The 18,866-nt window shown below is 32.5% G+C and overlaps 1 protein-coding gene across 1 annotated transcript; it reads left to right on the top strand.

Annotated features, from left to right (window-relative positions):
- Nucleotides 1-11,983: 11,983 nt before the first annotated feature.
- LOC132714852 (E3 SUMO-protein ligase ZBED1-like) lies at nt 11,984-13,852 on the top strand. Its single transcript, XM_060697769.1, has 3 exons — nt 11,984-12,365; nt 12,640-12,883; nt 13,355-13,852. The coding sequence occupies exons 1-3, from the start codon at nt 12,170-12,172 to the stop codon at nt 13,635-13,637; spliced, it is 723 nt and encodes a 240-aa protein (XP_060553752.1). The 5' UTR covers nt 11,984-12,169; the 3' UTR covers nt 13,638-13,852.
- The last annotated feature ends 5,014 nt before the right edge of the window (nt 13,853-18,866 follow it).

Genomic DNA, 18,866 nt, shown 5'->3' with positions numbered 1-18,866 from the left:
CCTGGACATTTTATCAATTATCAATTGTTTATAATATTTTTTAAACTTTTTCGTATATAAATATCTTTTCTACTCTTATCATACATATAAATCTGTTAAATTTTATACCTTAAAGTTTTTCTAAATTAATATTCTTAAAAATAATTTGTTCTTTGAAAATTGTTAACTTATTTGTTTGTTTTTATGTTTACTAAATCACTAGAAATTAACTTTTTTTTTTCTTTTTTTATGATGAAATAAAGGAAATTTAATATTTATTGAAAAACTTATAAAGCTATAATATTTACCTTATGTTACTTTAACATATTATTTTTGTATTTTCTTTTGCATAAAGATTAATCGAACATTTAACAATAATTATTATTTTTACTTATTCAAACTTTTTAAAACTAATATCAAAAGTAAACTTACCTGTGCTACATTGTATCTATCCAAATTTTTCTATTAAAATGAATTCAAACAAAAAGGTTACGCACGATATACAATTGACCAATCAGAGATTATATGACTTAAGGTGATTTTTTCTTTTAAAAATAAACTAATAAAAAGTCATTAGATAACATCTCTGACCGGACATCTCTGACCGGATATTACCTTCGGCGATTTTTTCTTGAGAATAAAGTAACAAAAGGTTGATGTAAAACATCCTTACCTTAGGGGTAAAACAGATGTCAAGTTGATTTTAGATTTTTTTTTAATTTGTTACAACGAGTTTGAAATATTTGATAGTAACCTTGTTTAAAACTTTTTTTTTTTTTTAAATATTTTTTTTTATGTAAGATAAGGAGGATATTTGTCGTATAGCTGGTTGCACAGGCTAATTAGTCATACATGCTATATTCAAAAAGAATGACAAGTCAACATGTATATACATATATTAAGGTTTTTATTTCATAATGGGCACTATGGAACATGACATGATTTATGAGTATTATAGTTCAGGATGCATGCGGACTAGCTTATGTCAAGATGATTTATATATGTAACTCTAAAACGCGTGTATTTATATACATTATAAAATGTCCTTATGACAGGTTGTCTTTATATATACTATTCTCAAATGTCCAGGCAGAAGAGTTCGACTTTGGTATTACACTCGTTCACATGTGTGTTTGTATTTGTATATTAAAAGTATGTAACATCCGTGAGTTCTTTCTCCGTTATACGACAAAGTGTTATATGTTTTTTTTTTAAGAAATGAAACAGCCATGAAAACATGACTGTTTATGAAAAAATAACACAATAACAACAACATACATTTCACCCATTGTCTGACGATTAATTGATAAGATATATATATATATATATATATACCTTTTTTTGTTTTAATGTTCATTTTGAAGAAATAACGTCCGTGAAAATGTTGTAAAACACAACATGACTGTTTATAGGAAAGAGCCCTCGAGAACATACATTCATTTAGAATGATGCACCTGAAAAATGAAAAGCTTAATAGGAACAGATGTACACGTAGACATTTAAAATAAGCACCATTACTTTTCACCAAATTTAGTTTAAGGTTGTAAAAAAAGTTACAATTATCTTTACAATAAAGCATTTGTATTTTGTCTTGCTGCACAGCTAGAATATTAAACACATTTCTGTAACAAAGATGCAAACATGTTGTATTTGTATCAATATAATACAATACAATGCATAACAATACAATACACTTCAATATCTTTATTTCACACAAGACATGCACAAAGTATATACGTGACTAAATGAGGTAAATAATACAATAGATCGGAGTACCGTATACATAACGATTAGATGCATATTTTGACCAAGTTATGCAAATTATCAGACTATAAAACGAGGTCTCATTGCTGTCATGAAGCTGCAGTGAATTTTACCTGATATTTGTATGACTAAATGTAAAGAGAATGGTCATTGCTTACGGGTCATCTTAATCTGCTAAAATATCGCAGTTGTCAACGATCAGCCAAATGTCCTTTTACAGCAAAAAGACTAAGGAATAACCTTTAGAACACGTCAATTGCAGGGATTTATTTTCAAAGTGTTACAACGAATCCATTTTGTTTCTCCGTCTAAATGAAGATTGCTAAATATAAAATGATGCTTTAAATTATTTTGATAACCAATGCTGACATAATGTGAGGATTGAAATAAAAGACAGTATGTCAGTTTTGTCCACATGCAGACTATTGCCAAATACAGTAGCATCGTCATTTTCGTACGATGATAAAACACGGCCGATGACATATGGCTTCATGATGCTGTTGGTTTAAAACTGAAGAAATACTGTGATAGACAGCTGTAGTAGGAATAATGATTCTTTTTGCTATTCACCGATAGCATAAATTTGAAAAAAGGACACACAGTCATGTGTAACCCCGTATAAGCAGTGACACTAAAGGTATTGTCAAACAGTATGGCCCTCGTGGCATTATCAGTGACCGCTCCAAGTTAATTTACTGAAACATTTGGCAGATAGCTTGTATTATGCGCGTTTTTGTAAAATCTTCCTCGTGGTAATATACCACTAAAATACACCGCAATAATAGTCCGTGATTTAAAGACACACTGACACACAGATAGAGGAAGAGCATATTCATGTACGGTATAATATATTTTTTTATATACACGTACTATAAACTTAATATCATTCAGAGTGAAATAATAGTTTTTAATTACCTGATGGACGTGCAATTATGACAGAGATGAAACGTTACAATGCTAAAGTGGTATAGCACTCCTAATTGTAAATTAAACTTGATCTTGCGGGGAAGCTGTGGACAAACAATTTTCTAACCATAAGTAGATCTCAATGTTAAAGGATCGGTTCAACCTTTTACAGTCTCTCGCTTAAAACACATATTGTCGCGTCAATTGATGGTAAATTAAGTAAATGTCTGACAATGTATCAAAACAATAGTACACGTCAGGAATCACTTCTGTTCTATACAATAAAGTGATATGCGTCATAACCTGCCATATTTCACAGAGTTTAAATCGCAGTATGGAAGGAGGCGTTCGAAAATGATACATATGTAACGCCATTCTTGTGTCGGCAATATAATTGTCCTTTTAGCACTTTACAAAATTGTTTGTCCTTTTAGTTCAATTACTTGACTTGTTTACACTAACTGTAGATTATCAACAAATTGGAATCAACTTGGTTACAATACATGTTTTGAAATTGTAAAATTATTTCTGTATTTCCGTTACATGTATGAAGTTTGTAAAGTTCTAAAAAATGTAGCAACAAAAAAACAATTAAGAAATAAACAAATACATATTAATAAGCATTATATACCTAAATAAAAGGTTATATTTGACCAAAACATTTGCAACATATACTGTAACACAATAATAATATGACCGGGTGCATAGTGTGGTACTCACGGACCTTGTTACGAAAAAGATTGAGTACGTAAGTATATGTTTAATAACCTTTATTGGCTGTAACCTCTGGCGGCAAAAGGCCCATTGGGATTCTGGGTAATTCCTCTAGAAGCAGCCATTGGAGATGCAAGCAACATTAAATAGGGAAAACATTAGACAGGCATTTTAGTGCATCCAAACCTCGTTAACATATAAATAGATAAGTCACTTACGTATACTGTAAAGGTTCAACAATACTTTCAAAAGAAGATGTTTTGATAGATTTATTAGTCCTGTTATACAGATTGTATCAGCAATTGTTAAGTATCATATTATCCTAAAATTATGATAGTTATCAACTTATACAATGGTGCATTTATGCCAACAAGGGTTCTAACATAAAAAGCCAGTGAGCACGCGTCAATGAATTTATCACATTATCATTGACGCGTGCTCACTTTTGTGACATTTATAATGGACAATTGCAACAGATGTTGTATAATAATTGATATATAACTGATATGAAACCAATACAATATTTCCAGATGTGTTAAGTAAAATATATCATTTATATGAGACTCGCCATGACAAAACCAACATAATGGGTTTGCGACCAGCATGGATCCAAACCAGCCTGCGCATCTGCGCAGTCTGATCAGGATCCATGCTGTTCGGTAACAGTTTCTTTACTTGTTATAGGGTTTGTACGCGAACAGCATGGATCCTGATCAGACTGCGCGGATGCGCAGGCTTGTCTGGATCCATGCTGGTCGCAAACCCTCTATGGTGGTTTTGTCGTGACGCGGCTCAATTATAATAACTACTTGACAGCCTGCTGTAAATTGATATTATCAATACTTTACAGTATTTTTTATTTTTAACAATATTTTTACGCTTTAAAGTGTAATAAGCTATATATTTGATGTCTTAGCGTAGTAAACATAAATATTGTGATAAGCATAATTACAGAATTCATAGAAAATAAATTTGTCATTATATTCTACTGAACGCGAATTATTCATTAGTGAAATTATTGACAAATCTGCCATAAAAAAGAAACATAATATTTTGTTCTGAAACAGTTCATCATAAAACATTTATGTTAACATAGACATTTGAAGATACCAATCTTTTAAGATACGGCCATTAGGTTAATATGAAAACAATTTAATTATATTTTTTACAAAATATTCCATCAGATATAGATTTATACATTTTCGTACGATATTTTTCTATTAATGAACAATTGCATGATTTTATCTAAAGGCAAGGCGTGCTGCTTTCATTCTCGGTCTTCTATAATATTATTTTATACAAATTGTACAAATGTCTAGCCATTTCAAATAAGCAGTGAACCACTCCTTTATAACGTATCACATATCTCCTAACATTGTAACGCACCATGTCGTTTAATGAGTGGGTGTTTCAAACAGACGTCTGGAGGTTAGAAATTCTATTTTGAGAAATAGTACAATGAAATGTTGTCATGAAGATGTACGTATTATTACCATGAAGGTGAGTTATAAATTTGTTTGGTTTGTTTGGGTTTTACGTCGAACATAATTTAGGTCATATGCCGCCGAAACAGGGAAGTTGATTCTGGCTTACAAACTTAAAGGTCAAAACTACCTCACCTAATAAGAGATTCAAAGACTCAATTAATTTGAACCCATTTATACGCCTTTGTACTAACGCAGGGATAAACGGTGGCTGCAATTATGATGCCTTAACGATTAAAGGCAACCCCTTAGCCACAAGAGGGAGGGGGTGGAGGCATTAAACATAGGTACTAAGCAATGAGTATAAAGTTACTTGCACAAAGCCAACCACAACATGCCCCTGACGGGACTTGAACTAACCACATGACCAGCTATCCTTAGATTACTAATCTAACCAAAAGTGCTTTGTTAATTAATATGAGAAATGGAAAAAAATACTGGGACAGAAATACAACTACGAGACTAGAACGAACCAATCCAGGCTGAAGGTCCGTGCAGTCTGAACTAGCTGAATAATGTTTTTTTCTTCTATCTTTGGAGAAATATAATTATCCTAGTATATACATAACATGAAAAGTAGAAAAACACTGTAAACTCAAGATTTTCTTTGAAAATAAATATAATCTTCTTAAAATTTCATAGCAAACTTAAAAGGACGAAAACCGATTCCCCTCTTGGTTGCGTTACTATAGTTGTCAATGAACGGTAATTCTGTAATAAAACAAAATTTTTGTGTAAATAAACCAATCAAGTTTATAATTACTTTCTACAGAAGTATTTAGTTAAGAATATCTTTAATTAAAAATTATTTCAGGTCCTTACTTTAGAATTTCCATTTAAAAATAAAAATGTCATTGAATATTTATTAAGTAATCTTAATATTTGTTTGATTCATTTTAAATGGCTTTCACACATCAATCAATAAGTAATGTTTTTATTTTTCGTTTTTCTTTCTTTCTTTTCTTCATCGCAATAGCTTGTTGATGTGTACAAGTGTTTTACTATAAAATAGGTTAACATCATACAAAATTGATCGAAATAAAATGTTCAGGGACACGTAGTGATGGTCCGATTGTCGCCGCTATCCGATTATAGATCGGTATGTTGATAATGTCGCCGACATCGATTGTGGTCGAACAGAATCGATTGTCGCTTAGTGTTAATTTTTGTTCCTTTGTGGTAGTTATTTTTCGTAGTTTTTTAGCTTTGAGCTATTTAATTTGAATACTCTTCAATCTTCACGAAAACGGCATGGCGGAGGAAAAAACCCAGACCGATTTGAACAATAATTCTCAGGCTGTATTTCCCTATCCAGGGAAAACATCATCAAATGTCTGGAATCATTTTGGTTTCCACAAGCTAAATATTGAATGACCCGCTACCCGTGATAACTTGGACATCACTAAATCACTAGAAATTAACTTTTTTTTTTCTTTTTTTATGATGAAATAAAGGAAATTTAATATTTATTGAAAAACTTATAAAGCTATAATATTTACCTTATGTTACTTTAACATATTATTTTTGTATTTTCTTTTGCATAAAGATTAATCGAACATTTAACAATAATTATTATTTTACTTATTCAAACTTTTTAAAACTAATATCAAAAGTAAACTTACCTGTGCTACATTGTATCTATCCAAATTTTTCTATTAAAATGAATTCAAACAAAAAGGTTACGCACGATATACAATTGACCAATCAGAGATTATATGACTTAAGGTGATTTTTTCTTTTAAAAATAAACTAATAAAAAGTCATTAGATAACATCTCTGACCGGACATCTCTGACCGGATATTACCTTCGGCGATTTTTCTTTGAGAATAAAGTAACAAAAGGTTGATGTAAAACATCCTTACCTTAGGGGTAAAACAGATGTCAAGTTGATTTTAGATTTTTTTCTAATTTGTTACAACGAGTTTGAAATATTTGATAGTAACCTGGTTTAAAACTTTTTTTTTTTAAATATTTTTTTTTATGTAAGATAAGGAGGATATTTGTCGTATAGCTGGTTGCACAGGCTAATTAGTCATACATGCTATATTCAAAAAGAATGACAAGTCAACATGTATATACATATATTAAGGTTTTTATTTCATAATGTGCACTATGGAACATGACATGATTTATGAGTATTATAGTTCAGGATGCATGCGGACTAGCTTATGTCAAGATGATTTATATATGTAACTCTAAAACGCGTGTATTTATATACATTATAAAATGTCCTTATGACAGGTTGTCTTTATATATACTATTCTCAAATGTCCAGGCAGACCAGTTCAGTTTTGGTATTCAACTCGTTCACATGTGTGTTTGTATTTGTATATTAAAAGTATGTAACATCCGTGAGTTCTTTCTACGTTATACGACAAAGTGTTATATGTTTTTTTTTTAAGAAATGAAACAGCCATGAAAACATGACTGTTTATGAAAAAATAACACAATAACAACAACATACATTTCACCCATTGTCTGACGATTAATTGATAAGATATATATATATATATATATATACCTTTTTTTGTTTTAATGTTCATTTTGAAGAAATAACGTCCGTGAAAATGTTGTAAAACACAACATGACTGTTTATAGGAAAGAGCCCTCGAGAACATACATTCATTTAGAATGATGCACCTGAAAAATGAAAAGCTTAATAGGAACAGATGTACACGTAGACATTTAAAATAAGCACCATTACTTTTCACCAAATTTAGTTTAAGGTTGTAAAAAAAGTTACAATTATCTTTACAATAAAGCATTTGTATTTTGTCTTGCTGCACAGCTAGAATATTAAACACATTTCTGTAACAAAGATGCAAACATGTTGTATTTGTATCAATATAATACAATACAATGCATAACAATACAATACACTTCAATATCTTTATTTCACTCAAGACATGCACAAAGTATATACGTGACTAAATGAGGTAAATAATACAATAGATCGGAGTACCGTTTACATTACGATTAGATGCATACCTTGACCAAGTTTCCCAAATTAACATACCATTAAACGAGGTCACATTGTTGTCATAAAACCTGCAGTGAATTTTACCTGATATTTGTATGACTAAATGTAAAGAGTATAATCATTGCTTACGGGTCATCATAATCTGCTAAAATATCGCAGTTGTCAATGATCAGCCAAATGTCCTTTTACAGCAAAAAGACAAAGGAATAACCTTTAGAACACGTCAATGGCAGGGAGTTATTTTCAAAGTGTAACAACGAATCCATTTTGTTTCTCCGTCTAAATGAAGATTGCTAAATATAAAATGATGCTTTAAATTATTTTGATAACCAATGCTGACATAATGTGAGGATTGAAATAAAAGACAGTATGTCAGTTTTGTCCACATGCAGACTATTGCCAAATACAGTAGCATCATTATTTCCGTACGATGATAAAACACAGACGATGACATATGGCTTCATGATGTTGTTGGTTTAAAACTGAAGAAATACTGTGATAGACAGCTGTAGTAGGAATAATAATTATTTTTGCTATGTCGCCGATGGCATAGCTTTGAAAAAAGGACAGACAACCATGTTTAACACCGTATAAGCAGTGCCATTAAAGGTATTATCAAACAGTATGGCTCTCGTGGCATTATCAGTGACTGCTTCAAGTAAATTTTACTGAAACCTTTGGCAGATAGCTTGGCTTATGCGCGTTTTGTAAAATCTTCCTCGTGGTAATATACCACTAAAATACACCGCAATAATAGTCCGTGATTTAAAGACACACTGACACACAGATAGAGGAAGAGCATATTCATGTACGGTATAATATATTTTTTTATATACACGTACTATAAACTTAATATCATTCAGAGTGAAATAATAGTTTTTGATTACCTGATGGACGTGCAATTATGACAGAGATGAAACGTTACAATGCTAAAATGGTATAGCACTCCTAATTGTAAATTAAACTTGATCTTGCGGGGAAGCTGTGGACAAACAATTTTCTAACCATAAGTAGATCTCAATGTTAAAGGATCGGTTCAACCTTTTACAGTCTCTCGCTTAAAACACATATTGTCGCGTCAATTGATGGTAAATTAAGTAAATGTCTGACAATGTATCAAAACAATAGTACACGTCAGGAATCACTTCTGTTCTATACAATAAAGTGATATGCGTCATAACCTGCCATATTTCACAGAGTTTAAATCGCAGTATGGAAGGAGGCGTTCGAAAATGATACATATGTAACGCCATTCTTGTGTCGGCAATATAATTGTCCTTTTAGCACTTTACAAAATTGTTTGTCCTTTTAGTTCAATTACTTGACTTGTTTACACTAACTGTAGATTATCAACAAATTGGAATCAACTTGGTTACAATACATGTTTTGAAATTGTAAAATTATTTCTGTATTTCCGTTACATGTATGAAGTCTGTAAAGTTCTAAAAAATGTAGCAAAAAAAAACAATTAAGAAATAAACAAATACATATTAATAAGCATTATATACCTAAATAAAAGGTTATATTTGACCAAAACATTTGCAACATATACTGTAACACAATAATAATATGACCGGGTGCATAGTGTGGTACTCACGGACCTTGTTACGAAAAAGATTGAGTACGTAAGTATATGTTTAATAACCTTTATTGGCTGTAACCTCTGGCGGCAAAAGGCCCATTGGGATTCTGGGTAATTCCTCTAGAAGCAGCCATTGGAGATGCAAGCAACATTAAATAGGGAAAACATTAGACAGGCATTTTAGTGCATCCAAACCTCGTTAACATATAAATAGATAAGTCACTTACGTATACTGTAAAGGTTCAACAATACTTTCAAAAGAAGATGTTTTGATAGATTTATTAGTCCTGTTATACAGATTGTATCAGCAATTGTTAAGTATCATATTATCCTAAAATTATGATAGTTATCAACTTATACAATGGTGCATTTATGCCAACAATGGTTCTAACATAAAAAGCCAGTGAGCACGCGTCAATGAATTTATCACATTATCATTGACGCGTGCTCACTTTTGTGACATTTATAATGGACAATTGCGACAGATGTTGTATAATAATTGATATATAACTGATATGAAACCAATACAATATTTCCAGATGTGTTAAGTAAAATATATCATTTATATGAGACTCGCCATGACAAAACCAACATAATGGGTTTGCGACCAGCATGGATCCAAACCAGCCTGCGCATCTGCGCAGTCTGATCAGGATCCATGCTGTTCGGTAACAGTTTCTTTACTTGTTATAGGGTTTGTACGCGAACAGCATGGATCCTGATCAGACTGCGCGGATGCGCAGGCTTGTCTGGATCCATGCTGGTCGCAAACCCTCTATGGTGGTTTTGTCGTGACGCGGCTCAATTATAATAACTACTTGACAGCCTGCTGTAAATTGATATTATCAATACTTTACAGTATTATTTTTAAACAATATTTTTACGTTTTAAAATGTAATCAGCTATATGTTTGATGTCTTAGCGCAGTAAACTTTAATATTGTGATAAGCATAATTACAGGATTCATAGAAAAAAAATTTGTCAGTATATTCTACTGAACGCGAATTAATCATGGGTGAAATTATCGACAAATCTGCTATAAAAAAAGAAACGTAATATTTTGTTCTAAAACAGTTCATCATAAAACATTTATGTTAACATAGACATTTGAAGATACCAATCTTTTAAGATACGGCCATTAGGTTAATATGAAAACAATTTAATTATATTTTTTTACAAAATATACCATCAGATATAGATTTATACATTTTCGTACGATATTTTTCTATTAATGAACAATTGAATGATTTTATCTAAAGGCAAGGCGTGCTGCTTTCATTCTCGGTCTCTATAATAGTATTTGATACAAATTGTACAAATGTCTAGCCATTTCAAATAAGCAGTGCACCACTCCTTTATAACGTATCATATATCACTTTACAATGTAACGCACCATGCCGTTTAATGAGTGGGTGTTTCAAACAGACGTCTGCAGTTTAGACATTCTATTTTGAGAAATAGTACAATGAAATGTTGTCATGAAGATGTACGTGTTATTACCATGAAGGTGGGTAATAAATTTGTTTGGTTTGTTTGGGTTTTACGTCGAACATAATTTAGGTCATATGCCGCCGAAACAGGGAAGTTGATTCTGGCTTACAAACTTAAAGGTCAAAACCACCTCACCTAATAAGAGATTCAAAGACTCAATTAATTTGAACCCATTTATACGCCTTTGTACTAACGCAGGGATAAACGGTGGCTGCAATTATGATGCCTTAACGATTAAAGGCAACCCCTTAGCCACAAGAGGGAGGGGGTGGAGGCATTAAACATAGGTACTAAGCAATGAGTATAAAGTTACTTGCACAAAGCCAACCACAACATGCCCCTGACGGGACTTGAACTAACCACATGACCAGCTATCCTTAGATTACTAATCTAACCAAAAGTGCTTTGTTAATTAATATGAGAAATGGAAAAAAATACTGGGACAGAAATACAACTACGAGACTAGAACGAACCAATCCAGGCTGAAAGTCCGTGCAGTCTGAACTAGCTGAATAATGTTTTTTTCTTCTATCTTTGGAGAAATATAATTATCCTAGTATATACATAACATGAAAAGTAGAAAAACACTGTAAACTCAAGATTTTCTTTGAAAATAATTATTATTATAATCTTTTTAAAATTTCATAGCGAACTTAAAAAGACGAAAACCGATTCCCCTCTTGGTTGCGTAACTATAGTTGTCAATGAACGGTTAGTCTATAAAACAATTTTTTTTGTGTAAATAAACCAATCAAGTTTATAATCACTTTCTACAGACGAATTTTGTTAAGTTTATTTTAAATTAAAAAATAATTTTAGGTCCTTACTTTAGAATTTCAATTTAAAAATAAAAAAAAGTCACTGAATATTTATTTAGTAATCTTAATATCTGTTTGATTCATTTGCAAATGGCTTTCACACATCAATCAATAAGTAATGTTTTTCGTGTTATTTTTTTTCGTTTTTTTTTCTTTCTTTTTTACATCGCAATAGCTTGTTGATGTGTACAAGTGTTTTTTACTATAAATAGGTTAACATCATACAAAATTGATCGAAATAAAATGTTCAGGGACACGTAGTGATGGTCCGATTGTCGCCGCTATCCGATTATAGATCGGTATGTTGATAATGTCGCCGACATCGATTATGGTCGAACAGAATCGATTGTCGCTTAGTGTTAATTTTTGTTCCTTTGTGGTAGTTATTTTCGTAGTTTTTTAGCTTTGCGCTATTTAATTTGAATACTCTTCAATCTTCACGAAAACGGCATGGCGGAGGAAAAAACCCAGACCGATTTGAACAATAATTCTCAGGCTGTATTTCCCTATCCAGGGAAAACATCATCAAATGTCTGGAATCATTTTGGTTTCCACAAGCTAAATATTGAAGGACCCGCTACCCGTGATAACTTGGACATGGCTAAAGTTGTGTGCAAGCTTTGTGGTAAAGGATATGCAAATAAAGGTACCCCACCCGTTTAAATTAAAATTGGATTCTGATACTGTATTTTACTGTTACAATCTTCGTTACTCTGTCCATTTATAAAGTTGAATAATCAATTAAAAGGCTTCTAAGCTTATATTTACCATGACACCGTTTATGGTACGGCGATTCTGTTATTAAAAATGAAATAAAATAATTAAATTTTTTATGTGAAATGGTAACTTACAATTTTATTCCTGATCATGCATATTAAATTAATTTATACTTGAGCATCTTTTATATATTTTTTTTTCAGGGAACACCACAAATCTACAAGCTCACTTAGATGCCACTCACAGGCAGTCTATTGGAATGAAGAAAAATCTTGGGATGCAGAAGCAACCAACAATTTCATTTCAAAGGCAAATACCTAAGTTGTCAACAGAAAAACGGGACAAGACGGATGATTCATTGTTGAAACTTCTGGTTGGGAAAGCTTTACCCCTGAGTTTAACTGAAAATCATTTCTTCAAAGAATTTGTACAGGAATTAAATCCTGGGTAAATATTTATCATTGTCATCCATTATTATTAGATAATCAATATTGTCAATATAAGACATGTAGAAATATTTTCGTTATTTTATTAATTTTGTGTGTGCAATTTTCATTTGACATTACTCTTGCCTGTTCATCTGTCTTGTATGCCTTATACCCATGGTCTTATTTTACTGAAATAAAGTTTACATGTAAGGAATATCTTGGGATCATTACCTGCACAAATAAGAATAACAAACAAAAAACAAACAAAAAAAATGTTAAAAATATTATATCTTTTGTTTATATCTTTATATAGCTTTTCCAATTATTAATTAATATCAGAGTGCCTTACATAATATTTCCTGCTAGTCTGCTGTCTGTTCAGTTTCTTTTAACAGTAGTTATTTAATTGAATACTTTGAGTTTGTACAATTTTTCAAAGGCTTTAAACTAGTACTACTTTAAACTAAATGACACATTATGATTTTTTCAGATACACTGTTCCAGGAAAAAAGGCTGTAATGAGGGCTCTTGAAAAGAAAAATGAAGAAATGCACAACCGAGTATTGACTGATCTTAAAAATGCTCAAGGTGTAAGTTTAACTCATGATGGCTGGACTAGCATGAACACGGAAAGCTTTGATACAGTGACTGCTCATCTTATTTCAGAAGACTGGGAATTAAAAAGTATGGTTTTGCAAACTAAACAAATTGAGGGTCAGCATACAGGTGAAAATATTTCTAAAAACTTGCTTGAGACCACAAGTGCTTGGTGAATCACTAAAGTGACATCTATAACCACTGATAACGCAGCCAATGAACAGAAAGCTGTTAAGTTACTTGATTGGAATAGATTTGGATGCTATGGCCATAGAATTAATCTGGTTGTGAAAAAATCTTTAAACATTCCTGAAGTTTTCTTCACTGCTGAAGAAAGGCAGAAGACTGGTTACATTTTTTCACCAGTCATCATCAGTGAAATGACCTTCTTATGATTAAACAAAAAGATCCGTCTCACTGCAGAAATCAAAATGATATTGGACACAAGCTAATAATGGACTGTGTCACAAGGTGGAACAGTACCCTATCTATGTTAGAGCGGTTAATCGAACAGATGCCCTATATAACTGCCGTAGCAAATGATATTAGTATTTCCAAGTCGGCTGGAGTCACAATTAAGTCAAATTTGTTTACTTTTGAAGAACAGACCTTGGCCGAAAAACTTGTCCAAATATTAGAACCTTTTTTGAAGGCAACACAGATTCTTTGTGCACAGAATAAACCGACAATGCACAAAGTTATTACAACAAAAATGAAAATTATGAAATTTATTTCAATTGCTGACAGTGATGATGACATTATCAGGGATGTAAAAAGAAAAATGATTGATGAAATGAATGCTCGAACTGAGACAGAGGATTTTGCTTTGCTAGGAGCAGTTTTAAATCCTGACACTAAAGGGCTACAATTCCTTTGCCAAGAAGAAAAAGATCATGCTATGGAAATTCTCAAGGAACAGGTGAAAGATGTAAATCTGTCTGGTAAAATAAAATTTGAAAAGATAGAAATCAATGAAGGTGAAAATACTTTGCCACAGTTACCCAGTCTTCCATCAGAAAATGTCATTATTGAAAATGATTCAGATAAAAGTATTGTTGAAAGCCCAGCAAAGAAAATGAAAATTATGTGCAGTGATGCAGATAAGTGGTTAGAGGATGTAATTATTATTGGTGAAAGCCAGAATACTGATGATGACATTATTGAAAATGAAATACAGAGATATTTAGACTCACAGCGGCAAAATACTGACACTACTTTGACATTACTTGAATGGTGGAAATGTAATGAATATTTGTACCCAAGATTAGCAAAAGTTGCAAAAAACATTTTAGCTATACCTGCAAGTTCGGTCCCCTCGGAAAGAGTCTTTAGTCTGGCAGGAAATATAGTTAATAAGAAAAGATCTAGATTAAATGCTGACAATATAGACAAATTGATTTTTTTAAATATGAATATGAAAATGTATTGGTAGTTGTAACTTGTTAGTATTTACATGTAAGTAAACTGTGGCAGGAGTGAAGGATTTGTATTTTGTAATAAGACCCTTGGATAAAAACTTTATTTTTTTGATTGAATAGAAATGCTTTAGATTGCCTGGCAACATAGACACAGATTTTACTAAAATCAGTACATGTAGGTAAACTGTGGCATGACTGAAGAATTTGTATTTTGTAATATGTTAAATAGGCACTTAAATAAAAACTTTATTTTTGATTAAATAAGTAAATGCTGGCAACATGGACACATTGATTTTTCTGAATATGAATATGAAAATCATTACATGTATGTAAAGTGGTAAACTGTGTCTGAAGAATTTGTATTTTGTAATATGTTAAATAGGCACTTAAATAAAAACTTTATTTTTGATTAAATAAGTAAATGCTGGCAACATGGACACATTGATTTTTCTGAATATGAATATGAAAATCATTACATGTATGTAAAGTGGTAAACTGTGTCTGAAGAATTTGTATTTTGTAATATGTTAAATAGGCACTTAAATGAAAACTTTATTTTTGATTAAATAAGTAAATGCTTGGAACATGGCCACATTGATTTTTCTGAATATGAATATGAAAATCTTTACATGTATGTAAAGTGGTAAACTGTGTCTGAAGAATTTGTATTTTGTAATATGTTAAATAGGCACTTAAATAAAAACTTTATTTTTGATTAAATAAGTAAATGCTGGCAACAGTGACACATTGATTTTTCTGAATATGAATCAGTATGAAAATCATTACATGTATGTAAACTGTGTCCTGACTTAAGAATTTGTATTTTGTAATACGTTAAACAGACAATTAGATAAAAACATTAATTTATATTAAATAAAAGTTATGATGATTTCTATTTTCTAGTTAGTTGTGCTGGAAAACATCCAGTCCGATTATTCCGATTAATTGATCGGAGAGCCTGTCCGATTGTTCCGATTAATCGATTATGAGTTTGTCTTCCGATTCCCAACACTAGGGACACGCGTAACCTATGTTGTATAATGTCTGATGCGTCCGGTGTATATTATATTACGCCGAGGCTAACTGCATGTTTTGCAATATAAAAAGGATTGATCGTATCGTCAATTTTATACTCCTTAGAAACAATATTCGTCAGATTAAATTGTACTGGTATTCTGCTATAATATTTGAGCCGTGCCATGACAAAACAAACATAGGGGTTGGCGACCAGCATGGATCTAGCCACCCTGCGCATCGCCGCAGTCCTCTGATCAGGATCCATTGCTGTTCGCTATCAGTTTTCTCTACTTGAATAGAGTTGGTAAAGCGGAACAGCATGGATCCTGATCGATTGCGCAGATGCGCAGGCTGGTCTGGATCCATGCTGGTCGCAAACCCATTATGCTGGTTTTGTCATGGCGCGGCTCATTTTATTATTTGACCGTTTGTTTATTTGGATGCTTTGTGCGTATCATAAATATTACACAGCAGGAAAAAGTAACTATTTGATTATATTACCCCCTTAAAGCATACAATTATTTATTTTTGTATACTTCAAATTGATCGACACTTAAATAGAGTGCAAAGGCGATAAGTCATAGTTTTGTGATTCCCTAAAGAACACCTGTTCAAAGTTGAAGAATTTAAAATGTTGAAGGCTTGGCTTGTTTGTGCCTATTCATTGGTGGTAGTGGTAAATGTAAATTTATTCCTGCTCATAGACAGAACTCAACAATTAAACATGGAAATGATGAACATTTGAATTAAGAAACGTCCGCAGGTGTATTTATACGGCGGTATCCATGGAACCTTCAATGTGATACGTTCTTGCTTTACCACGAAAACCGGCGTAAGTCCCCAATGGAAAAAGAATGTTTGTGTCCTAAACGATAACACAAAGGGTAAAACGGGAATTTTGAAAAGGATCAGAGGTTTATGAAGTCAACATATCGCAGACAAGACGTCAACAGACAAATTAAAAAAAAACATATAAGATATCTTAAGGGTGTTTATATAGTATTCAAAGTAGGAATTGTGGAACTACCAGTTAGCAAAGGTCAAATGGAAGGAAGTAAAACAAGAGGGCCATGATGGCCCTAAGGTCGCTCACCTGTATGTAGGCCCCCGGAGCGGAGCCAGTTTAAACCCCAGGGCTTTTATTTGAACAAACTTGAAAGACACCTATAAGAAGACGTTTCATGATGTACACACTTATAATGAAAAACAATGATCTGCCCTCTCCTACCCCCGGCAGGGCCAATTTTAACCAAGGGCTTTTATTTGAACAAACTTGGTAGACACCCATAAGAAGATGTTTCATGCTTAACATCTAAGCTGTAGCTCATTGTGTTTTTTTAAAGAAGATTTTTTAAGTTTTTACTATACACATATAGTTAAAAACAATGACACCCCTGGGGCGGGCCAGTTTTGACCCTAGGGCTTTTATTTGAACAAACTTTGTAGACACTTACTAGAACATGTTTCATGCTTAATATCTAAACTCTAGCTATTTGGGTTTTTTTCAAAGATGTTTTTTAAGTTTTTCCTATACACATATAAGGAAAATCAATGACCCCCGGGGCAGGGCCAATTTTGACCCCAGGGCTTTTATTTGAACAAACTTTGTAGACACTCACTAGAAGATGTTTCATGCTTAATATCTTAACTCTAGCTATTTAGATTTTTTCAAAGAATACTTTTTAAGTTTTTGCTATACACATATATAAGGAAAATCAATGACCCCCTGGGGCGGGGCCAATTTTGACCCCAGGGCTCTTATTAGAACAAACTTGGTAGACACCCATTAGAACAAGTTTCATGCTAAATATCTTATCTCTAGCTCTTTGAATTCTTTAAAAGAAGATTTTTTAAGTTTTTACTATATACATATAGGGAAAATCAATGACCCCCTGGGGCGGGGCAAATTTTGACCCCAGGGCTTTTATTTGAACAAACTTGGTAGACACCCATTAGAACAAGTTTCATGCTAAATATCTTAGCTCTAGCGCTTTGAGTTCTTTAAAAGAAGATTTTTTAAGTTTTTACTATATACATAAAGGGAAAATCAATGACCCCCTGGGGCAGCGCCAATTTTGACCCCAGGGCTTTTATTTGAACAAACTTGGTAGACACTCATTAGAAGATGTTTCATGCTAAATATCTTAGCTCTAGCTCTTTGGGTTCTTTAAAAAAAGATTTTTTAAGTTTTTATTATATGCATATAGGGAAAATCAATGACCCCCTGGGGCGGGGCCAATTTTGACCCCAGGGCTTTTATTTGAACAATCTTGGTAGACACTCACTAGAAGATGTTTCATGCCAAATATCTAAGCTCTAGCTCTTTTGGTTCTTTAAAAGAAGATTTTTTAAGTTTTTACTATATGCATATAGGGAAAATCAATGACCCCCTTGGGCGGGGCCAATATGACCCCAGGGCTTTTATTTGAACAAACTTGGTAGACACTCATTAGAAAATGTTTCATGCTAAATATCTTAGCTCTAGCTCTTTGGGTTCTTTAAAAGAAGAATTTTTAAGTTTTTACTATATGCATATAGGGAAAATCAATGACCCCCTGGGGCGGGGCCAATTTTGACCCCAGGGCTTTTATTTGAACAATCTTGGTAGACACTCACTAGAAGATGTTTCATGCTAAATATCTAAGCTTTAGCTCTTTGGGTTTTTTAAAAGAAGATATTTAAAGTTTTTTCTTTTGGTTGCCATGGCAACCAGAGTTCTGCATGGAATTAAATTCTTTGAACAATTTTTAAAGGTGACCACCAAAGGAACATTCCTGTGAAGTTTGGATGAAATTGGCTTAGTGGTTTATGAGGAGATGTCATTTAAAGTAAAAGTTTACGGACGGACGACGGACGGACGGACGGACGGACGACGGACGGACGCCGGACGAAAAGCGATCACAAAAGCTCACCCTGTCACTTTGTGACAGGTGAGCTAAAAACTGGCATACTGAACGAACGATCTGTTAA

The sequence above is a fragment of the Ruditapes philippinarum genome, unplaced genomic scaffold, assembly GCF_026571515.1.
Source record: "Ruditapes philippinarum isolate M1 unplaced genomic scaffold, ASM2657151v2 ctg5344_1_1_1_1, whole genome shotgun sequence".
NCBI classification, from domain to species: domain Eukaryota; kingdom Metazoa; phylum Mollusca; class Bivalvia; order Venerida; family Veneridae; genus Ruditapes; species Ruditapes philippinarum.
The sequence above is the reverse complement of the archived record's forward strand: the minus strand, read 5'-3'. Positions and strand labels throughout refer to the sequence as shown.

Excerpts from the sequence above, each read along its gene's own strand:
- LOC132714852 (XM_060697769.1), top strand. The coding sequence starts at position 12,170 with ATGGCGGAGGAAAAAACCCAGACCGATTTGAACAATAATTCTCAGGCT. Across the intron at positions 12,366-12,639 it reads TAAAGGATATGCAAATAAAG|GGAACACCACAAATCTACAA; the intron begins GTACCCCACCCG and ends TTTTTTTTTCAG. Across the intron at positions 12,884-13,354 it reads GTACAGGAATTAAATCCTGG|ATACACTGTTCCAGGAAAAA; the intron begins GTAAATATTTAT and ends TGATTTTTTCAG.